The following is a 20000-nucleotide window of genomic DNA, read 5'->3' as shown; positions in this document are numbered from 1 at the left end:
TGGCAATCTTCCTCTAGACTGAAGTTGCAGTGATGTGGTCACGGCTCACTACAGCCTCAACTTCTTGGGCTCAAGTGATTATCCTGCCTCAGCCTCCCAAGTAGCTGGGACTACAGGCATGCACCCCATGCCTGGCTGATTTTAATTTTTTTGTGGAGACAGGGTCTCTCCCTTTGTTGCCCAGGCTGGTCTCGGAACTTCTGGGCTTAAGTGATCCTCCTGTCTTGACCTCCCAGAGTGCTGGGATTACAGGCATGAGCCACTGCATGTGGCCTATTTTTTGTAACCTTTTGGATTTGAGATGATAGTAAGTCATGCAAGTAGAAATGTTGTACATTTGTTTGAACATATGCTTGTTTATTTTTATTTTTTGTTTTGTTTTTTGAGACAGAATTTCACTCTGTCACCCAGGCTGGAGGGCATTGGCACTATCTCAGTTCACTGCGACCTCTGCCTCCTGGTTCAGGCAATTTCCTGCCTCGGCCTCCTGAGTAGCTGGGATTACAGGCGTGTACCACCATGCCGGGCTAATTTTTGTATTTTTAAGCAGATGGAATTTTGCCGTGTTAGCCAGGCTGGTCTCAAACTCCTAACTGCAAGCAATTCACCCGCCTCAGCCTTCCAAAGTGCTGGGATTATAGGCATGAACCACTGGCGCTGGGCCGAACATATTTTTATTGAAGGCCAGCTATCTGCAGATTTTGAACAAGGCTCTGTAAATCCATGGGATCAAAACTGACCAACATCCATGTCCTTATGCAACTTACAGTCTAGTGGGAAGTTGACAAAAACCACACAGCTATAATTACAAATTGTAGTCAATGGAAATTGCATGAATAAACACCTTGAGGTTAGGGTAGATGGGCCATGATACAGTTGAGGCGCTAAAGGGCCAAAATAGAGGAGTGAAGAGGAAGGAGGCTGGAGAGGTAGCAAGAGACTAGCTAAGAGGTCTATGAAATTAAATTTGAATCAGTACCACAGAATTGGTAGTTGCCAGGAAATGTGTGTGGTGTGAGTAAAAAGCTGAAATCTAGCCTGGGTGTGGTGGCTCATGCCTGTAATATCAGGACTTTAGGAGGCCAAGGCAGGAGGATCGCTTGAGTGCAGGTGTTCCAGACCAGCCTCGGCAACATTTTGAGACCCTGTTTCTACAATAAATAAAAATAATTAGCTGGGTGTGGTGGCACATGCCTGTAGTCCCAGCTACTCAGGAGGCTGAGGTGTGGGGATTGCTTGAGCCCAGGAGTTTGAGGCTGAATGAGCCGTGACGATGATTGGGCCACTGCACTCCAGCTGGGTGACAGTGAGACCCATTCCCTTAAAAAAAGAAAAAGAAAAAGAAAACAATTGAGCTAGTGACTATAAATCACCCATTTAAGAAGTTACTGGGGAAAGCAGTTTTTGTAGTTTTTAAAATCTATTTACTCAGCTAAAGATAATCAATCTCATGATGTGTTTCAGATGAAAAAAAAGATATTGACCATGAGACAGTGGTTGAAGAACAGATCATTGGCGAGAACTCACCTCCTGATTATTCAGAATATATGACAGGAAAGAAACTTCCTCCTGGAGGAATACCTGGCATTGACCTCTCAGATCCCAAACAACTGGCAGAATTTGCTAGGTAAGTTATAAGAACTTTACTTTCTTTTAATTATAGAAAGTGCTTGAGTCTTGCCGGCTATGTTTTCCTGTGCCTAAGTCAAAATGGTGGTTTGTATTCTTTCTCTAGGGCAATTCCTGAAAACAAAAGCAGTCCGTTTTGTTTGTTTGTTTTTTGTTTCTGTTTTTTTGAGATGGAGCCTCCTTCTGTCACCCAGGCTGGAGTGCAGTGGTGCGATCTCGGCTCACTGCAACCTCTGCCTCCTGGGTTCAAGCAATTCTAACAGTCAGTTTTAGTTTTAGCAGTAGCTATGCTATTAATGTAAGTGGCAGCATTTTAGATCCTTGCAGTAAGATGAAGCAAATAGCCTTTATTTATAGGCATTGCATGTGAGTAAATAAAATTGCCCGTAATTTGTTTTGGAATGGGTATCTTCCACACTGCCTTATGGCTTCTTTGTACACATTTTATTTTTTATTTATTTATTTATTTATTTATTTTTTGAGACAGAGTCTCGCTCTGTCTCCCAGGCTAGAGTGCAGTGGGCGCAGTCTCGGCTCACTGCAAGCTCTGCCACCTGCCGGGTTCACGCCATTCTCCTGCCTCAGCGTCCTGAGAACCTGGGACTACAGGCGCCCGCCACCACGCCCGGCTAATTTTTTTGTATTTTTAGTAGAGGCGGGGTTTCACCGTGTTCGCCAGGATGGTCTTGATCTCCTGACCTTGTGATCCGCCCGACTCCCAAAGTGATCCGCCCGCCTCCCAAAGTGCTGGGATTACAGGCTTGAGCCACCGCGCCCAGCTTATTTTTTATTTTTTTGAGGCAAGAGTCTTGTTCTCTTGCCCAGGCTGGAGTGCAATGGTGCGATCTCAGCTCACTGCAACCTCTACCTCCCTGGTTCAAGTGATTCTCCTGCCTCAGCCTCCCAAGTAGCTGGGATTATGGGTGTGTGCCTCCACGCCCAGCCAATTTTTGTATGTTTAGTAGAGACAGGGTTTCATCCTGTTGGCCAGTCTTGTCTCAAACTCCTGGTCTCAAGTGATCTGCCTGCTTCCGCCTCCCAGAGTGCTAGGATACAGGCGTGAGCCACTGTGCTCAGCCCGTAGTACACATTTTAAATTTGGGTGTGTTGTATTCGTCTATGCTGCTGGAGACCTGGGTCTGTACTAGATTCATCCAGCTGACCACTGGAAAGGATTTCATAAATTTGTATTTGTCTTATCATCAGTTAAGCTCCTGGTATGTTAATTTAAGCTGGCATGACAGGAGGAGATGAAGTTATTTATGGCTTGGACATGGCGAGCAGTGGAGACACTCTGAACCCATTGGTTGGGTGTGTTTGTTTTGCCTAAAGTGGGTTGGGTTCTTATAGAAGCCTACTTTTTGTATTACTTTCTAGTACTATTTGGCAGTTTGTACAAGGAGTTGAAAATACCCACAAAGATGTAAACTTTTAAATTAAATGAATTAATAAACTCTGGAGCAGAAAGCCTAATGCCTTTCCATACCTGAGGTTGAATGGAACCTGGAATAGCTCAGGAAATTTCGGCAAGGGCAGGATCAAGAAGAAAGAAATCCTTTTGATCTTGCACATTCTAAGAACAGAGTGAGTTGCATTTTTTTTTTCTTGTGAGAGCAGAGTGGTAGAGGTGGAGACCCTTCAGTGTCCTGGCTTCCCTCTTGGCCCTGCTGAAAACAAGATGGGCAGTTCCTGCCTCCTGGAGCTCGTTTCCCCACTTGTCAAATGGGCGTTAAGAATTCCATTGTGATTTGATACATGGGGGTTCTCAACCCTTTCTTCTCTCCAGTGAAACTATAGCTATAATTTATAATACATGCATTATTTCTAGTTTATCATGACTTAAAACAGTGAAGACTCTATCCTTTTGTTAATGACATTCCAGTTTTTATTGACATTCATACTTCAAATATAGTTATGTAAATATTAACTGCCCTTTCCCCAAAAAAAGTAACAAAAATGGAATCTGTAGGGTTCTTAGTCAACTGTGAAGTTTTTTGGACAGATTGAGTCAAGTATTATGCCAGTGTTTAATGTTGTCATGTGTTCTGTTTTTTTTCTCTTTTGAGAAGGAGTCTTGCTCTGTCGCCCAGGCTAGAGGGCACTGGCACGGTCTCAGCTCACTGCAACCTCCACCTCCTGGGTTCAAGCAGTTCTGCCTCAGCCTCCCAAGTAGTTGGGATTACAGGCGCCTGCCACCGTGCCCGGCTAATTTTTTTGTATTTTTAGTAGAGACGGGGTTTCACCATGTTGACCAGGCTGGTCTCAAACGCCTGACCTCAAGTGGTCCACCTGCCTTGGCCTCCCAAAGTGCTGAGAGTACAGGCATAAGCCACCATGCCTGGCCTGTCATATGTTATTAACGTTAGTTAGTCAGTTCTTCATTATGTACTTATTGAGGATACATATGGAGATGTAACAGGAAAACTATGTGGAAGGGTGGCATCTGAATTTGATTTGGGCCTTGAAGAAAGTAGGAGTTTTTTGGTGTTTTTTAAAAACGGAGAGAGAGGTTCTTACTATGTTGCCCAGGCTGGAGTGCAGTAGTATGATGATAGCTCACTGCAGCCTCAAGCAATCCTCCTGCCACACCTCCCAAGTAGCTGGAACTACAGGTGTGTGCCACCATGCTTGGCTAATTCTTAATTTTTTTGTTTTATTTTTTGGTAGAGATGAGGTCTCACTATGTTGCCCAAGCTGGCCTCAAGCTCCTGGCCTCAAGTGATCCTCCTGCCTCAGTCTCTCAAATTGTTGGGATTACAGGTGTGAGCCACTGCACATGGCCGTAGAGTTTTTGTTTGTTCTGTTTTTTGAGACGGATTTTCACTCGTCCCCCAGGCTGGAGTGCAGTGGTGTGATCTCAGCTCACTGCAACCTCCGCCTCCTGGGTTCAAGCGATTCTCCTGCCTCAGCCTCCCAAGTAGCTGGGACTACAGGTACACGCCACCATGCCTGGCTACTTTTTGTATTTTTAATAGAGGTGGGGTTTCACCATGTTGGCCAGGCTGGTCTCAAACTCCTGACCTCAAGTAAGCCACTACACCCAGCTGGCCCTAGAGTTTTGATAGAGATGGAAGGTTTCCTGAGAATTAGGGCTCTTTCGGGGAAATGATTGGAGTTGAGATAAACTGGAACCAGATCATTAAGGTCGATGAATCCTGGGCCAAGCTGTGCAGACATTTCTCATATGCAGTGGGCAGCTACTGCAGACTTTGAGCTAGGGAGAAGGAGCTGTGTGAGTAGAGCTTTAACTTGGGAGAAGTCCTTTGCATCTGTCTGTGCAGGCTAGATTCATACAGGCACAGGAAATGAGAGAGGTCAGTTGAACAAGAGTTAATGAAGGCCTGAGTTAGAATTGTGGCAGTCAGATAACAAAGGAATAAATGTGATAGAAATTACAAGAGACCAGCTGGGCTCTGTGGCTCAAGCCTGTGGCGTCAACATTTTGGGAAGCTGAGGTGGGATCGCTTGAGGTCAGGAATTTGAGACCAGCCTGGGCAAAATGACGAGACTCCATCTCTAAAAGCTCGGTTTGGTGATGTGCAGCTAGCTACTTGGGAGGCTGAGTGGGAGGATCATTTGAACCTAGGAGATCACGGCTGCAGTGAGCTCATGCCACTGCACTCCAGCTTGGGTGACAGAGCAAAATTGTCTCTAATAAAGAAAGAAACTGAGCCAGGCACGGTGGCTCACACCTGTAATCCCAGCACTTTGGGAGGCTGAGGTGGGTGGATCGCCTGACGTCAGGCTCTCGAGACCAGCCTGGCCAATATAGTGAAACCCTGTCTCTACTGAAAATACAAAAACTTAGCTGGGCTTGATGGCAGGCGCCTGTAATCCCAGCTACTAGGGAGGCTGAGGCAGGAGAATCACTTGAACCGAGGAGGCGGAGGTTGTGAGCCGAGACCACGCCATCGCACTCCAGCCTGGGCAACAAGGGTGAAACTCCTTCCAAAAAAAAAAAAAAAAAAAGAGGAAGGGGGAAGGAAGGAAGGAAAGAAACTACAAAAGATAATGGAAAAGATTTAGAAACAGATTGTGTGCTTGGGGCGCGTGGGGGAGGAGTAAGAGCATGCTTACCATTTTCATGCTTTTAGCCACTGCTCATTAGATGACTCTAGCCCCAGCTTACTTCCTGAAAACCACCTCAAGTCCAACATGGATGTTTTATTATTAACAGCATCTCAAACCAAATACTGATGACTCTGAGCTCCAAACGAGAACCCTGAAGCTTTTTTTTTTTTTGAGATGGAGTCTCACTCTTGTCACCCAGGCTGGAGTGCCAGTGGTATGATCTCGGCTCACTGCAACCTCTACCGCCCGGGTTCAAGTGATCTCATGCCTCAGCCTCCAAAGTAGCTGGGATTACAGGCACTGCCACCGCACCCGGCTAATTTTTGTATTTTTAGTAGAGATGAGGTTTCGCCATCTTGGCCAGGCTGGTCTTGAACTCCTAACCTCGTGATCCATCTGCCTCGGCTTCCCAAAGGGCTGGGATTACAGGTGTGAGCCACCACGCCTGGCCTTTTGAAGCTTTAAATTACAATTGTGATTCTCCTCTTTCCACATGGCTGGAGAGGCCTCAGAATCTTGGCAGGTGGCGAAAGGCATTTCTTACATGGTGGTGATGAGAAAAATGAGGAAGAAGCAAAAGTGGAAACCCCTGATAAACCCATCTCATCTCGTGAGACTTAACTGTCTATGAGAATAGCATGGGAAAGACTGGTCCCCATGATTCAGTTACCTCCCCCCGGGTCCCACCTACAACATGTGGGAATCCTGGGAGATAGAATTCAAGTTGAGATTTGGGTGAGGACCCAGTGAAACCATGTCAGAGGGTAAGAGAGCCCAGTGGCAGAGTAAAAGCATCATTCAGACAAGTAGGAGACTCAGGAGGTACGAGAGAGGGGAATAAAACCTGTAGGTTATACATTGTGAAGGAGTTGCCGTGGAGGGGCAGAGGGCTGAGGGAAAGGTTTTGAAGAGAGAAGGAGTCTGTGTGTGGTGAGCAGTGAGCCATTAGCTGTTGGTGACCCTTGGCACTGCTTACCCTCCTTGGAGCGTTGGAGCAGCTGATCTAAAAGTTTGTCCCCAGTCTTCTGAACAGAAAATCCAGGGACACATGTTACTGTGGGGAAGGTAACATGGCTACCTTAGACCAACTCCTTAAGAAGGGAACCACCGGCCAGGCGCGGTGGCTCAAGCCTGTAATCCCAGCACTTTGGGAGGCCGAGACGGGCGGATCACGAGGTCAGGAGATCGAGGCCATCCTGGCTAACATGGTGAAACCCCGTCTCTACTTAAAAATACAAAAAACTAGCCGGGTGAGGTGGCGGGCGCCTGTAGTCCCAGCTGCCCGGGAGGCTGTGGCAGAAGAATGGCGTAAACCCGGGAGGCGGAGCTTGCAGTGAGCTGAGATACGGCCACTGCACTCCAGCCTGGGCGACAGAGCGAGACTCCGTCTCAAAAAAAAAAAAGAAGGGGACCACCCACAGAGACTGGCACCCAGGTACCAGCTAGCCATCCAAAACACCAACACTGAAGAACCTAAAAGTTTCAGTGAGATAGGCCATCGACTAGAAAGAATAATAGACCTGAATGAGACTTTTCTTCAGTAGCAGAGGATAATTAGAGACAATAAAACAAGGCTTTGAGAGGAAAAATTACTGTAAACATCATAGAGTTCTTGATCCAGCAAAGCTATCAAGTCAAATACAAGAACAAGAGATGACAATTTTAGAGACCCAAGGATTTATGTTGCATGTACCCTTTCTGAGGAGGTAAGTTGAAGATATAATACAGCAAAATGAGGATGAACATCAGAAGGAAGATTTCCTAGTGCACAACAACCAAGAGGACAGCTGTGCAGCAGGCTAGAAAGTGTATTCCATTTAGAAGAGAAAGTTGGCTGGCTGTAAGAATTTCTTAAGGAAAAGTCAGTTTCATTCAGTAGTGGGTAGAGTGAGTAAGAAGCTTGGTAGTATGGAAAAGGGTCTTCTGAAAAAGAAAAGGCAATTGGAAACTCCATGAAAAGGGGTGAGGGGGTAGGGCAAAGAAGCCATAGCCTAAAAAATAGGGCCTAATTTTGACAGTATTGAAAGAGAGAGCTCCTTTGACCTGACTCTGGGAAGATTCTGTCCTTGCAGCTCCTATGTTCTACTTGTAGAGCATTAAGTGCAATCCTAGCACACTGTTTTAATATTTGCATAATCACAATATGATTTCTTTTATTAACCTGTTAAAAGATTTCATTTTTGTATAGAAGAGAATGAAATCTTGCTCGTCTTGACAGTGTAAAAAGTAAAGTTACAGAGTTTGGGCCCTGTGAGGTGGGTCAAGGGTTGGGCTCCCTCTCATCCATATTCTACATAGTAGCTCTTTTTTTTTTTTTTTGAAATGGAGTCTTGCTCTGTCGCCAGACTGGAGTGCAAGTGGTACAATCTCGACTCACTGCAACCTCTCTACCTCCTGGATTCAAACTGTTCTCCTGCCTCAGCCTCCCAAATAGCTGGGACTAACAGGCGCATGCCACCACACCCGACTAATTTTTGTATTTTTAGTAGAGACAGGGTTTCACCATGTTGGCCAGGATGATCTCTATCTCTTGACCTCGTGATCTACCCACCTTGGCCTCCCAAAGTGCTGGGATTACAGGCATGAGCCACAGCACCCGGCCTCTACATAGTAGCTCTTGAAGCTCATGTTCATCTAAACAAATCTCTGTATTTGCACAGTTGTGTTGGTGAGAACTGTTTGCACCTAGGTGCCCTCTTTTGTTAGATCTTCACATTTTGAGGATGTGTGTAACAGTTGAGTGGGATTTTCTGGAGGCTCAGGAATTGATGCTGGGGACTCTGAAAGCAGAAGATACAGAGGCACCAAGAGTTTTAACAAACTCTTGGGGACCAGACCACATCTTCGCTAATTACGGCCCATAGTACTTGTCCTGCTGGCCTCCAGTCTTCGCCTCCTGCACTCACAAAGTGGCATTAGAGCTGCAGCTGTTGGCTTAAGGTAGAATGTAAGCTGCTTTTCTGTCTCTTCTGTGCACTGGGGTGATGGCGTGCTGGACTGGACTTGAAACTGTCCAAAGAGTATTTCAGGCTCATGCCACACTCAACCTAGACTGCCTAGTAAATCAGTTACATATGCACGTGGGCAAAATATAAGCAATAATGACTTTAATTGGAAAATCTGACATTGGGAAGGTGGACAGGCTGTGGATGACTTTTTTTCCCGAAATGTCTGTTCAGTAAGTATTTCGAAAAGTGGTCAGTGAGTGGGGTCCAGTGAGTTCTGTTTCCTGTGAAGTGACCACCTTTGTATGTATTTCACTAAATAAAGTTAGACCTTTGAAAACCTTTGGTCTAGAAAGATTAAAAGAGAATGGTTAGGCCAATCCCAAACTGGGTTTTTTTGTTGTTGTTCACTGCTTACCCTGAGACTTTCACAGTATTAACATACAGATAAAATGTGATAATGGAAATGAAAATACCTCAAAACTCTTCAATATCATCACATGAATATTAATATTTAAGAGATAATTCAGGCCGGGCGCGGTGGCTCAAGCCTGTAATCCCAGCACTTTAGGAGGCCGAGACAGGCGGATCACGAGGTCAGGAGATCGAGACCATCCTGGCTAACACGGTGAAACCCCATCTCTACTAAAAAATAGAAAAAACTAGCCAGGTGAGGTGGCAGGCGCCTGTAGTCCCAGCTACTCGGGAGGCTGAGGCAGGAGAATGGCGTAAACCCGGGAGGTGGAGCTTGCAGTGAGCTGAGATCCGGCCACTGTACTCCAGCCTGGGTGACTCCGTCTCAAAAAAAAAAAAAAAAGATAATTCATTGAACAAACTTTATTTATCTAAGGCAATATTACCTTTTCACAAAGAAGGGGGAATCATGCTTGCAAATGGCAGCCGTATTATTACACAGAAACTTCTGTACCAACAGCACACATCAGAGGACGGTTCTGGTCTGGAAGTCAGCTAACCTTGTTTTGTATGGAAGAGGCTTATTTTCATTAAAGAGTCACTGATCCAAAAATGTTTCATCTCCCTTTCTGGGATATTTGCAGATCTGTTGGTTAGAACTTCAGTTTACACAATACTCTGCTGATACTGTGCCAGAAGTTTGGGTTCTGAAGTCCAGTCTTTACAACGTTCTTCCCACATATGCCAGAATGAGCTGTTATACATCGGGCAGTCATGTCATTAGGAGTGTATTCTCTCTCTTTATTTGACAGGAAACTTGAGTCCTTGGGTGCCTGACTCCTCCATGTAACAGGTACTGCGTTGAGGGGTGTGTTCTTCCTAGTGCCATGCTTTCTCCGGTTTCTCAGTCCTTTATCAAAGGGTGGTTAAGAATGAACTCATTTTTAGCTAGACCCGTTTAACACATAGCCAATGGTAATAAGAGCTATCATTTCCCAAGTGCTTAACATACATCTCTTAAGTAGGTAGCATTATACCTTTTTACAGAATAAGAAACCGAGGCTGAGAAGTTACAGTTTGCTCAAGGTCATGAAGCTAGTAGAAGTCAGCTCCAGGTCACACATTCCATACTGCCTCATTCATAATGTCTATGCTGTCGTCATCATTGTCTCCGGGTTCAAAAGGACTCTGGGTTCAAAAGTGCTCAGCTGGTGAATGGTAGACTTAAATCTTAGTTACTTCTGAATAGTCGAGGAGGGTGAGAAGATGTTCTCAGTGGTAGTATATGATTTTTACTCTCTACTTGTAAAATGAAACACTGTTTTAACCTAAGTGTATTTTTGGAAAATGACCTTTTTCATTGTTGGCATTCAAATAAAATGTAAAAAGTACCAACGTATACTGCTGCATTTGCCACTCTGTGTGAAGGAGGATGATTTGTGAAGGAGCTTAAGAGTGGCTGCATTTAAACCTTCCACTTACTCCTTAAATCCAAGGGTATTTGTCCAAATGCATTTTAAACTCTCATTCTAAAATTAAATATGTTTCTAAATACTAGCACACATTTTGAAAATGACATTTTAAGAAAAAATAATACCACTTATAATAACAAAGGAAGAGTTGGGTAAATGGTACCTGAGACTTTTCTCTTTACTTTGGGGGCATATTTGAAAATTTCCATGATAAAATATCTTTTAAAAAATGAAGTTACTAAGAATAACTCTAGGAAAATGTATGGGGGACCGGGTGCCATGGCTCCCACCTGTAATCCTAGCACTTTGGGAGGCCGAGGTGGGTGGATCACCTGAGGTCAAGAGTTTCAGACCAGCCTGGCCAACATGGTGAAACCCCGTCTCGCACATGCCTGTAATTCCAGCTACTCGAGAGGCTGAGGCAGGAGAATCGCTTGAACCTAGGAAGCAGAGGTTGCAGTGAGCCAAGATCGCACCACTTCACTCCAGCCTGGGCGAAAGAGTGAAACTCCATCTCAAAAAAAAAAGAGAAAAGAAAAAGAAATATATGGGAGAGGACCCTTAACTAAGCCATATTTGCTAAGACTTAATTTGCATATGGTAAAGTCTATTCCCTTTTAGGTATGTATGTACTGTTTTGTGAATTTGGACAAGCACAGTCATGTAGCCATCTTCACAGTCAACACAGAATGTTTCCATGGAGTCCTAGGCGGGTGGATTGCTTGAGCTCAGGAGTTTGAGACTAGCCTGGGCAATATGGCAAAACCAGATCTCTATAAAAACAAAACAAAAATTTTCACAGAATAAATACTCTTAATTGGGAAGATTGAAACTTAAAAAAAAAAAAAAAATAGGCCGGGCGGCAGTGGCTCACGCCTGTAATCCTAGCACTTTGGGAGGCCAAGGCGGGCAGATCACGAGGTTAGGAGATCAAGACCATCCTGGCTAACACGGTAAAACCTTGTCTCTACTAAAAACACAAAAAATTAGCCGGTCATGGTGGCGGGCACCTGTTGTCCCAGCTACTCGGGAGGCTGAGGCAGGAGAATGACGTGAACCCGGGAGGCAGAGCTTGCAGTAAGCCGAGGTCGCCCTATTGCACTCCAGTCTGGGGGACAGAGCGAGACTCCGTCTCAATTAATCAATCAATAATAAAAAAATAATATTTGAGTGGAATAGAAACCTTTCATATCAATCACTGTTGTTTTCCAAACTGATGTAACCTCAAGGTGGCGCAGTGGCACCAAATGTTGTCCTACCTGATTTTGTGAACTCAGACCAAAACTCCAGGATTTACTTGTATTTAAAATAAGAAAGGCTAGTTCAGAGTCCTGTTTACAACAGGCACTTATGAAATACTTGCTAACTGGTGTTACAGGTTGAGCAACCTTTATCCAAAATGCTTAGAAACAGTAACACTTTGCATTTTGAGGTTTTGCATATGCATCATGAGTTATCTTAGGGCTAGGACTCAGGTTTAAACACGAAATTTGAAATTAATGTTTTTTTTTTTGAGACGGAGTCTCGCTCTGTCGCCCGGGCTGGAGTGCAGTGGCCGGATCTCAGCTCACTGCAAGCTCCGCCTCCCGGGTTCACGCCATTCTCCTGCCTCAGCCTCCCGCGTAGCTGGGATTACAGGCGCCACCACCTCGCCCGGCTAGTTTTTTTGTATTTTTTTAGTAGAGACGGGGTTTCACGATGTTAGCCAGGATGGTCTCGATCTCCTGACCTCGTGATCCGCCCGTCTCGGCCTCCCAAAGTGCTGGGATTACAGGCTTGAGCCACCGCGCCCGGCCTTGAAATTAATTTATGTTTCATTACACCTTATACACATAGCCTGAAGGCAATTCTATACTTTTATTTTATTTTTTTGAAACAGAGTCTTGTTCTGTCACCGAAGTTGGATTGCAGCCTCAAATTCCTGGGCTGAAAGGATTCTACCTCTTCAGCCTCCCAAGTAGCTGGAACTGTAGGCATATGCCACCACGTCTGGCTAACTTTTTATTTTTTTAGAGACAGGGTGTTGCTTTGTTGCCCAGGCTGTTATACAGTATTTTAAATAATTCTGTACATGAAACAAAGTTTTGACTGTGACCCCATCACATGAGTGTGTCATGTTAGCACTCAGATAGTTTCAGATTTTGGATTTTGGATGTTGAAGGATGCTCAATCTATAATCCATTTACAAGAAAGGACAAATATCTACAGGGTTGGGATAGGGGAGGACACTGAATTGAAAATGTTCTCGTAGAATTTAAAATAGCAAATATGTACAGTCTCGAACCAACTCCATGGAGATAAGTGATAGTTACCAGATCTGTTGTCCCTCACATACTCCTCCAGGGCATGGAAAGTTTAACCAGTGATTTCATGTGTTCAGGTTACAGATCAGGTAATCCTTTTCCCAGATTGTAAGTGAAGAAGGACATTGTTAGGGCCTTCACAAACTTAAAAGATCACAGCATTAATTTTTTTTAAGGAGTTTTTTTTTTTTTTTTGGTAACAAAAGAGTGGTAGTAAATTAGCTCTTGCTTTTAAGGATTCACTTAAGTAGGCTTTTTTTTTTTTCAACTTTGACTTTTTAAAAAATGTCAATAGCTTTTGGTGTATAAGTGGTTTTTGGTTACGTGGATGAATTCTATATTGGTGAATTCTGAGATTTGAGTGCACCCCTCACCAGAGCAGTGTACACTGTACCCAGTATGTAGTCTTGTATCCCACACCTTTCTTTCCCCACTCAGCCCCCAAAGTCCATTGTATCCCTCTGTATGTCTTTGTATCCTCATAGCTTAGCTCCCACTTACAACTGAGAACACACCCCATTTGATTTTCCATTCCTGAGTTACTTCAGTCAGAATAGTGGCCCCCAGCTAGTTTTTTATAGGTTTTGTTTTTGTTTTTTTGAGACAGCATTTCATTCTTGCCTCCTAGGCTGGAGTGCAATGGCACGATCTCGGCTCATTGCAACCTCTGCCTCCCTGGCTTAAGCAGTTCTCCTCCCTCAGCTTCCTGAGTAGCTGGGATTACAGGCATCTGCCACCACACTTGGCTATTTTAAATCCAAGACAGAGTCTCATTCTGTCACCTAGGCTGGAATGCAATTGCACAATCATGGCTTACTGCAGCCTTGACCTTCTGGGCTCAAGTGATCTTCCTGCCTTTAGCCTCCCAAGTGGTTGGGACTATCGACACACACCACTATGCCTAGCTGATTTTGTTCTTTTGTTGGTTTGTTTGTTCATTTGTTTTTGATAGAGACAGGGTTTTGTCCATGTTGCCCAGGCTTAATTTTTTTATTTTTTTGTAGAGAGTCTTACTGTGTTTCCTAGGCTGGTCTTGAACTCCTGGACTCAAGCACTTCTCCCACTTTGGCCTCTCAAAGTGCTGGGATTATAGGCGTGAGCCACCACACCCGGCTGATTTAGTATTCATTAAATATGAACCATCATGGAGGGGTATGAGATGGGTAAAGCTACGGACAAAAAGAAAATCTGTTTCCGAGATTTAAATTTATTTTCTAGTTTTTTTAGGAACCCTTAATTTCTTACCCCCCCTACCACGAACAGATCTATAGGGAATATTTGGAGAGAAAGTTTTGACAAAAATCCTAAGCTTGATTCAGTGGCAAAAGCAGGTAGGTAAGTTACCAAACCAAGAGGCTCTCTGGATAGTAATTTCACATAGGGCTCTGCCAGACGGTTACCACATTACCAGGACACTTGGTACAAACGAGAACTTCCAAGCCCCCATCCAGAAGCAGGGTAACAGTATGAGAGTATGTGGTGTTCCCATCTGTCCACCAGGCCCTAGGAACTCTTTCCCCAAAGTAACTGGTGCTAATGGTTTGTTGTGTGTCCTTCCAGAGATATTTGATATTTAATGTCTATAAATCTTGATTTAAAAGGACTCTTCTGTACCCTTTAAAATGATACATTTTAAAGATCATTTGTGTCAGTACTAATTGGACCCATTTTGTGTATAGAGATGGATATTTTAGGACATTCCTGTGTTCACAGCTCCTTTTTCATAAGGCACTTCATCATTGCAGCAGCTGCTTTTGGATATCTTCCCTTGCCTCTCATGAGGAGATTCATCTGTGATTGTCTGAGTTGATTTTTTGTGTTTTTTAAAAGGGTTTGGGGTTAAGAACAGGTATGTGAATCACACAGATCATAGTGCCATTCTAAGCTACACCAGCTTATTAGCTATGAGAATGTAGGCAGCAACTCGATGTTTCTGAGCCTCAGCATCCTTATCTGTAAGATGGGAAGAGTGCTTCACAGTCTTTGGTACTTAGTGAATGCGAGTTGTCTCATTCTTTCTCCTTCATGAAAATGTATCATTTTAGTTTGGGCACCTATAAGGAAAGCATTTTAGGGACTATATGATTTATGCCAGTTGAGTCTACCCACTCCTACAAATCTGTCTGTCTCTCTTTTTCTTTTGATAAGAATGAAGCCAAGAAAAATTAAAGAAGATGATGCTCCAAGAACAATAGCTTGCCCTCATAAAGTAAGTAATGCTAGGGGGAGAGTGTTCATTAAACTGCTGATGAAGTTTTAGAGAGTTTATAAGAAATTTGCACTTCTGTTTCTGCTTTTGATAATTTAAATGAAGCAAGAAATTAGAATCTTTGGTTTCTAAATCCAAGAGATGGAAGTTTTATTATTTAGTAAAGCCCACTTAAATTTAAATACTGTTAAATGGGATGACTGCAGGGAGCCGATGCTTGATTACTGTGTTGACTCTACTGTTAGCATTTCATTTCTTTTTGGATTATATTAACAAGTCAGTCTTAAGATCCTGGGTTGTGTCTCACCCATTGACCTTTATGGGAATGTAGGCTTGTAACTGAAATTTGGAAATTATTTTGGATGTTGCTAAAATAAGCCAAATAAAGACTTAATAATAATTTTGTGTTATTAGAGAGGCACTTAATTGTTTTCAAATGTAGTTAGTCTTTAAAATAAAAGGATAACCTGAAAAGTACTTTCGAGGTATTTGTTGGGGGCTGTTTTCAAACTTAATTGGATATAAGACTAACAGAAAAATCAAGTATCACATAGGTACAGAGAACAAAGTAGGAGAGATTGAGTGGAATAAAGAATGTTAAAAATGAAGAATTGGAGCAGGCTACATTTAGTTTCATAGTCTCGTCCCTGTAATGACTGTGCACTAGCAAGTCTTTCCTGTTGTTTGTCAGCGTTCTTAATGTGGCGATTTGAAATGTAAACCTATCACCATCAGGGCCAAAATAACAAGCATTTGAAAACAGTTAGGCCGGAAGTGCCTGCCATCCCTTTAGCTTCTCTGTATACTTCTTAAAGTTTTCTTTATAATGGACACATAATACTTGTACATGTTTATGGGGTACCATGTGATGTTTCAATGCATGTATACATTGTGTACCAGTTAAATTTTTAAAATTTCCATTTCCTAAATGGAAATTCAACCTAGGGGTCAAGGCGGAAAAACTGTGGCTTCCCTCTCCCTTCTGCCTGTGAGCTGTCTAGTGACTTGTGCTGTCCTTCTGTCATGCTGTCTTATCATTTCCCCATTCACTCCATTACTGGGCAACAACTGCAGAAGAAATTGTTAAGGACATGCTTCTTGAGCGCCACACATCCATCTGCCTTTCCCGCCCTGCACCGGTATCAATTTGCCTGCTTCTTCCTTTTCCTAGTGTCTCACAAAATAAATTTCTTCTGTAGTTGCCATTCCTTGGAGACCCTCTTGCTTCTTTCTCTGTCAAGAAGGGGAAAGAGGCAAAGAGAGAAGAGGGAACAGTAGGCGATGGAGAATGACAGTCCATTGTTGCAGCACAGAATATGGGGCCACCAAAGGTAGTGGTGGACTACCGTCATTTTAACTCCATTTGCTTAGCAGTGCTTCTGTTACTTCATTTTGGGGGACATAGTCGGGTGAGGCGGCTGTGGTATAGCTGGAAGCCAGGGTGTTGGGTTCTATTCCCAGTTTGGCTACTACTAGTAGTGTGACCTTGGGCAAGTCTACTTAAAGACATCTCTAAGCCTCAGTTTCCTCATCTGTAAAACTAGGGTTTGCATTAAATGATGACTTTTTCAGCTGTCTGTTTTTTGTCTTAAATGATATTAATGTTCTACCGTAATACTAAGTAAAATTAAAATGGGAGGTTGGGGAGGTGGTTTTGTTTTAATACATCAGTAAAGGCTGTTAAATGGTTGAATCCTTTCTAACAGTTTGCAATGTGAACCTCTAAGCTGCTTTCTCTGTTTTAAGGGCTGCACAAAGATGTTCAGGGATAACTCGGCCATGAGAAAACATCTGCACACCCACGGTCCCAGAGTCCACGTCTGTGCAGAATGTGGCAAAGCTTTTGTTGAGAGTTCAAAACTAAAACGACACCAACTGGTTCATACTGGAGAGAAGCCCTTTCAGGTAGAGCCAGTTCCCTCTCTTCCCCACACTGCCTTGCCTGTCTGAACACTGCAAGTGTAGGATGGTGTGGTGATGAGGCAGGAGGTGCCAGCCCAGAGATTCGGGGTCTTATTACTCCTTAGTGAGAAACAAAACTCCTGGGGAGTCGCTTGGAAGGGTTGCCGGGGATCTGGACTTCCTTGTCTATAACCTCTGTGGTGCTGGGTACAGAATGTATTGGTGTTGATGGAGTACACTTTATGGCAGGAGGAGAACAGGATTGATCAGGACCACACCTAAAACTCAATTTCTACTTCATTCATTACAGGATTGAAGTAATTTATTTTTGGTAGTTAATAGTATAATTACTAATTGATAAAGTTTCTAAAATTTTGTTGTATGAGTGTCAGTATAGGTAATATTTTGTCTTGTTTTTAGCCCATAAATAAATGAAAGAACTAGCAGTGCAGTTAGTAAATCTAACATGGTTCTTTTTTGACAACTGACACCAGAACCCTTAATCATTTGTATTTTACTGTTGCAAATGTTTACAGCAGCAGTAGGACTCTAGCCTGCATTTAGGAAGATTTGCCATTTTGCCAAGTGTTTTAAACAGTTCATGAGGGCTATCCTTGGGTTTTCGGGGTTGTCCAACCTGCCTGCTGATTCTAGAATATATCTACAAAGTTCACCCAGGGCAGGAATGAAAAGTGTTTGGTAAAATAAATAGGCTGTTCTCTAGCAAAGCAGTGAGCTACTGACTCCCAGGGTCTGGTCAGCGTTGCTGAGTGGGTTGATCTCTGGTCTTTCCTCGACAGTGCACGTTCGAAGGCTGTGGGAAACGCTTTTCACTGGACTTCAATTTGCGCACACATGTGCGAATCCATACCGGAGACAGGCCCTATGTGTGCCCCTTCGATGGTTGTAATAAGAAGTTTGCTCAGTCAACTAACCTGAAATCTCACATCTTAACACATGCTAAGGCCAAAAACAACCAGTGAAAAGAAGAGAGAAGACCCTTCTCGACCACGGGAAGCATCTTCCAGAAGTGTGATTGGGAATAAATATGCCTCTCCTTTGTATATTATTTCTAGGAAGAATTTTAAAAATGAACCCTACACACCTAAGGGACATGTTTTGATAAAGTAGTAAAAATTAAAAAAAAAAAAAAAAACTTTACTAAGATGACATTGCTAAGATGCTCTATCTTGCTCTGTAATCTCGTTTCAAAAACACAGTGTTTTTGTAAAGTGTGGTCCCAACAGGAGGACAATTCATGAACTTCGCATCAAAAGACAATTCTTTATACAACAGTGCTAAAAATGGGACTTCTTTTCACATTCTTATAAATATGAAGCTCACCTGTTGCTTACAATTTTTTTAATTTTGTATTTTCCAAGTGTGCATATTGTACACTTTTTTGGGGATATGCTTAGTAATGCTATGTGTGATTTTTCTGGAGGTTGATAACTTTGCTTGCAGTAGATTTTCTTTAAAAGAATGGGCAGTTACATGCATACTTCAAAAGTATTTTCCTGTAAAAAAAAAAAGTTATATAGGTTTTGTTTGCTATCTTAATTTTGGTTGTATTCTTTGATGTTAACACATTTCGTATAATTGTATCGTATAGCTGTATTGAATCATGTAGTATCAAATATTAGACGTGATTTAATAGTGTTAATCAATTTAAACCCATTTTAGTCACTTTTTTTTTTTCCAAAAAATACTGCCAGATGCTGATGTTCAGTGTAATTTCTTTGCCTGTTCAGTTACAGAAAGTGGTGCTCAGTTGTAGAATGTATTGTACCTTTTAACACCTGATGTGTACATCCCATGTAACAGAAAGGGCAACAATAAAATAGCAATCCTAAAGCAAGAATATGGCAGAACAAGATCTGTAAGCACAGTCTTATTTTCTTTTGTTGTCCAGAATACTTATAATTCTTGAGCCTCCCAGAAATTGGAAGCTAAATAAAGCAACTCAAGTTTCCTTTATTTTGCACTCAATTACAGTGATTATTGATGAAAGCGATGCATGGATATTTTAATACTTCCTACATGTCCTGACATCTGAAGGAGAGTAGGTAACAGGCATCCCGAGTTCAGGAACTACCTCAGAACACCCCAGGCCAGGTTGGTCATAGGCTGTGATTTTAGCCCCCGGCAAGTGTGAGTGAAGCATCTACCACTGCGCAGCCTGAGCGCCTGCGCAAGGTAAGGTGCCACCTGGCAGTGGGGCACACGGAGGGAAGACCAGGCCTGTCCATCACCCTGCTGCCTTCAGAGGCAGCTCTAGCAGGGCCTTGGCTTGTCTGACAGGAAATGCTTGTGGTCGCTGGTTATTTGGTTTGAGAGCCCTTGTTCCTCCATCTGGTGGAGTCCTTATTAAATACTAGCAATGTGGCAATTGAGTACCAGTAGCGTAATTTCATGTTTCTAAATGGACACTGGGTACAAATCAGCAAGGTGATTAGATTATTAGAAAATTGTGCTCAATGAGTACCTCTCACATTGTAACCTCTTAAATGTACAATTACAATGTTGGATCTTACGGTCAAATAACAGACTTGAGAATATTTTATAAACTGCCATGATACAGCAAAATCTCATTTATTCAAAGTGCAAACATACTGTGTCTTTCTGTTTTGTGTATGCTTGACTGCAAGATAAATGACAAACTAGCTAATATCTGAGATTTATTTACAAACGGCCAGGGACTCCATCAGGTGAAACACACAGCCTGATGTCTTAGAGCTTCTCCATCGGTCCCATACAGGAGGACTGGAGACCTAATAACAGTGACCCTGTGGCTCTGGAATTTTGAAGTGCCTTTTGTGAATCATGAATGAAACATTTAACTTGAGACCCTTTAAAAAGTTATCCAGATCTGTTACCCCTTGGGTAGTTTGATGGAACTCAGTTAAGCAGAAGACCCCAGCTGTTGTCTGGGTAAGCCAGGCTTTGCTGTATCTGGCAGTCAGGAGAGAGGTCAGCCCATGGTGGAGGTCTTCAGTGCCGAGGGCTCGGATGAGAACGTGTAGTTCTTTGACTTCGACCTGGGCAGGGGCTTCTA

At 43.1% G+C, this 20000-nt stretch overlaps 1 protein-coding gene across 1 annotated transcript; it reads left to right on the top strand.

The window, feature by feature from the left end:
* Positions 1 to 1454: 1454 nt before the first annotated feature.
* Positions 1455 to 19531, top strand: YY1 (YY1 transcription factor; the record flags this gene model as incomplete). The annotated part of the gene is made up of 4 exons (XM_011951480.1): positions 1455 to 1627; positions 14983 to 15043; positions 16790 to 16948; positions 17746 to 19531. Coding segments are annotated over 4 exons (576 nt in total), but the record flags the coding sequence as incomplete, so codon positions are not given.
* Between the last annotated feature and the right edge of the window lie 469 nt (positions 19532 to 20000).

The sequence above is a fragment of the Colobus angolensis genome, unplaced genomic scaffold (assembly GCF_000951035.1).
Source record: "Colobus angolensis palliatus isolate OR3802 unplaced genomic scaffold, Cang.pa_1.0 Scaffold32, whole genome shotgun sequence".
NCBI classification, from domain to species: Eukaryota; Metazoa; Chordata; class Mammalia; order Primates; family Cercopithecidae; genus Colobus; species Colobus angolensis.
Note: the sequence above shows the minus strand (reverse complement) of the source record. Positions and strands in the feature narration are given on the sequence as shown.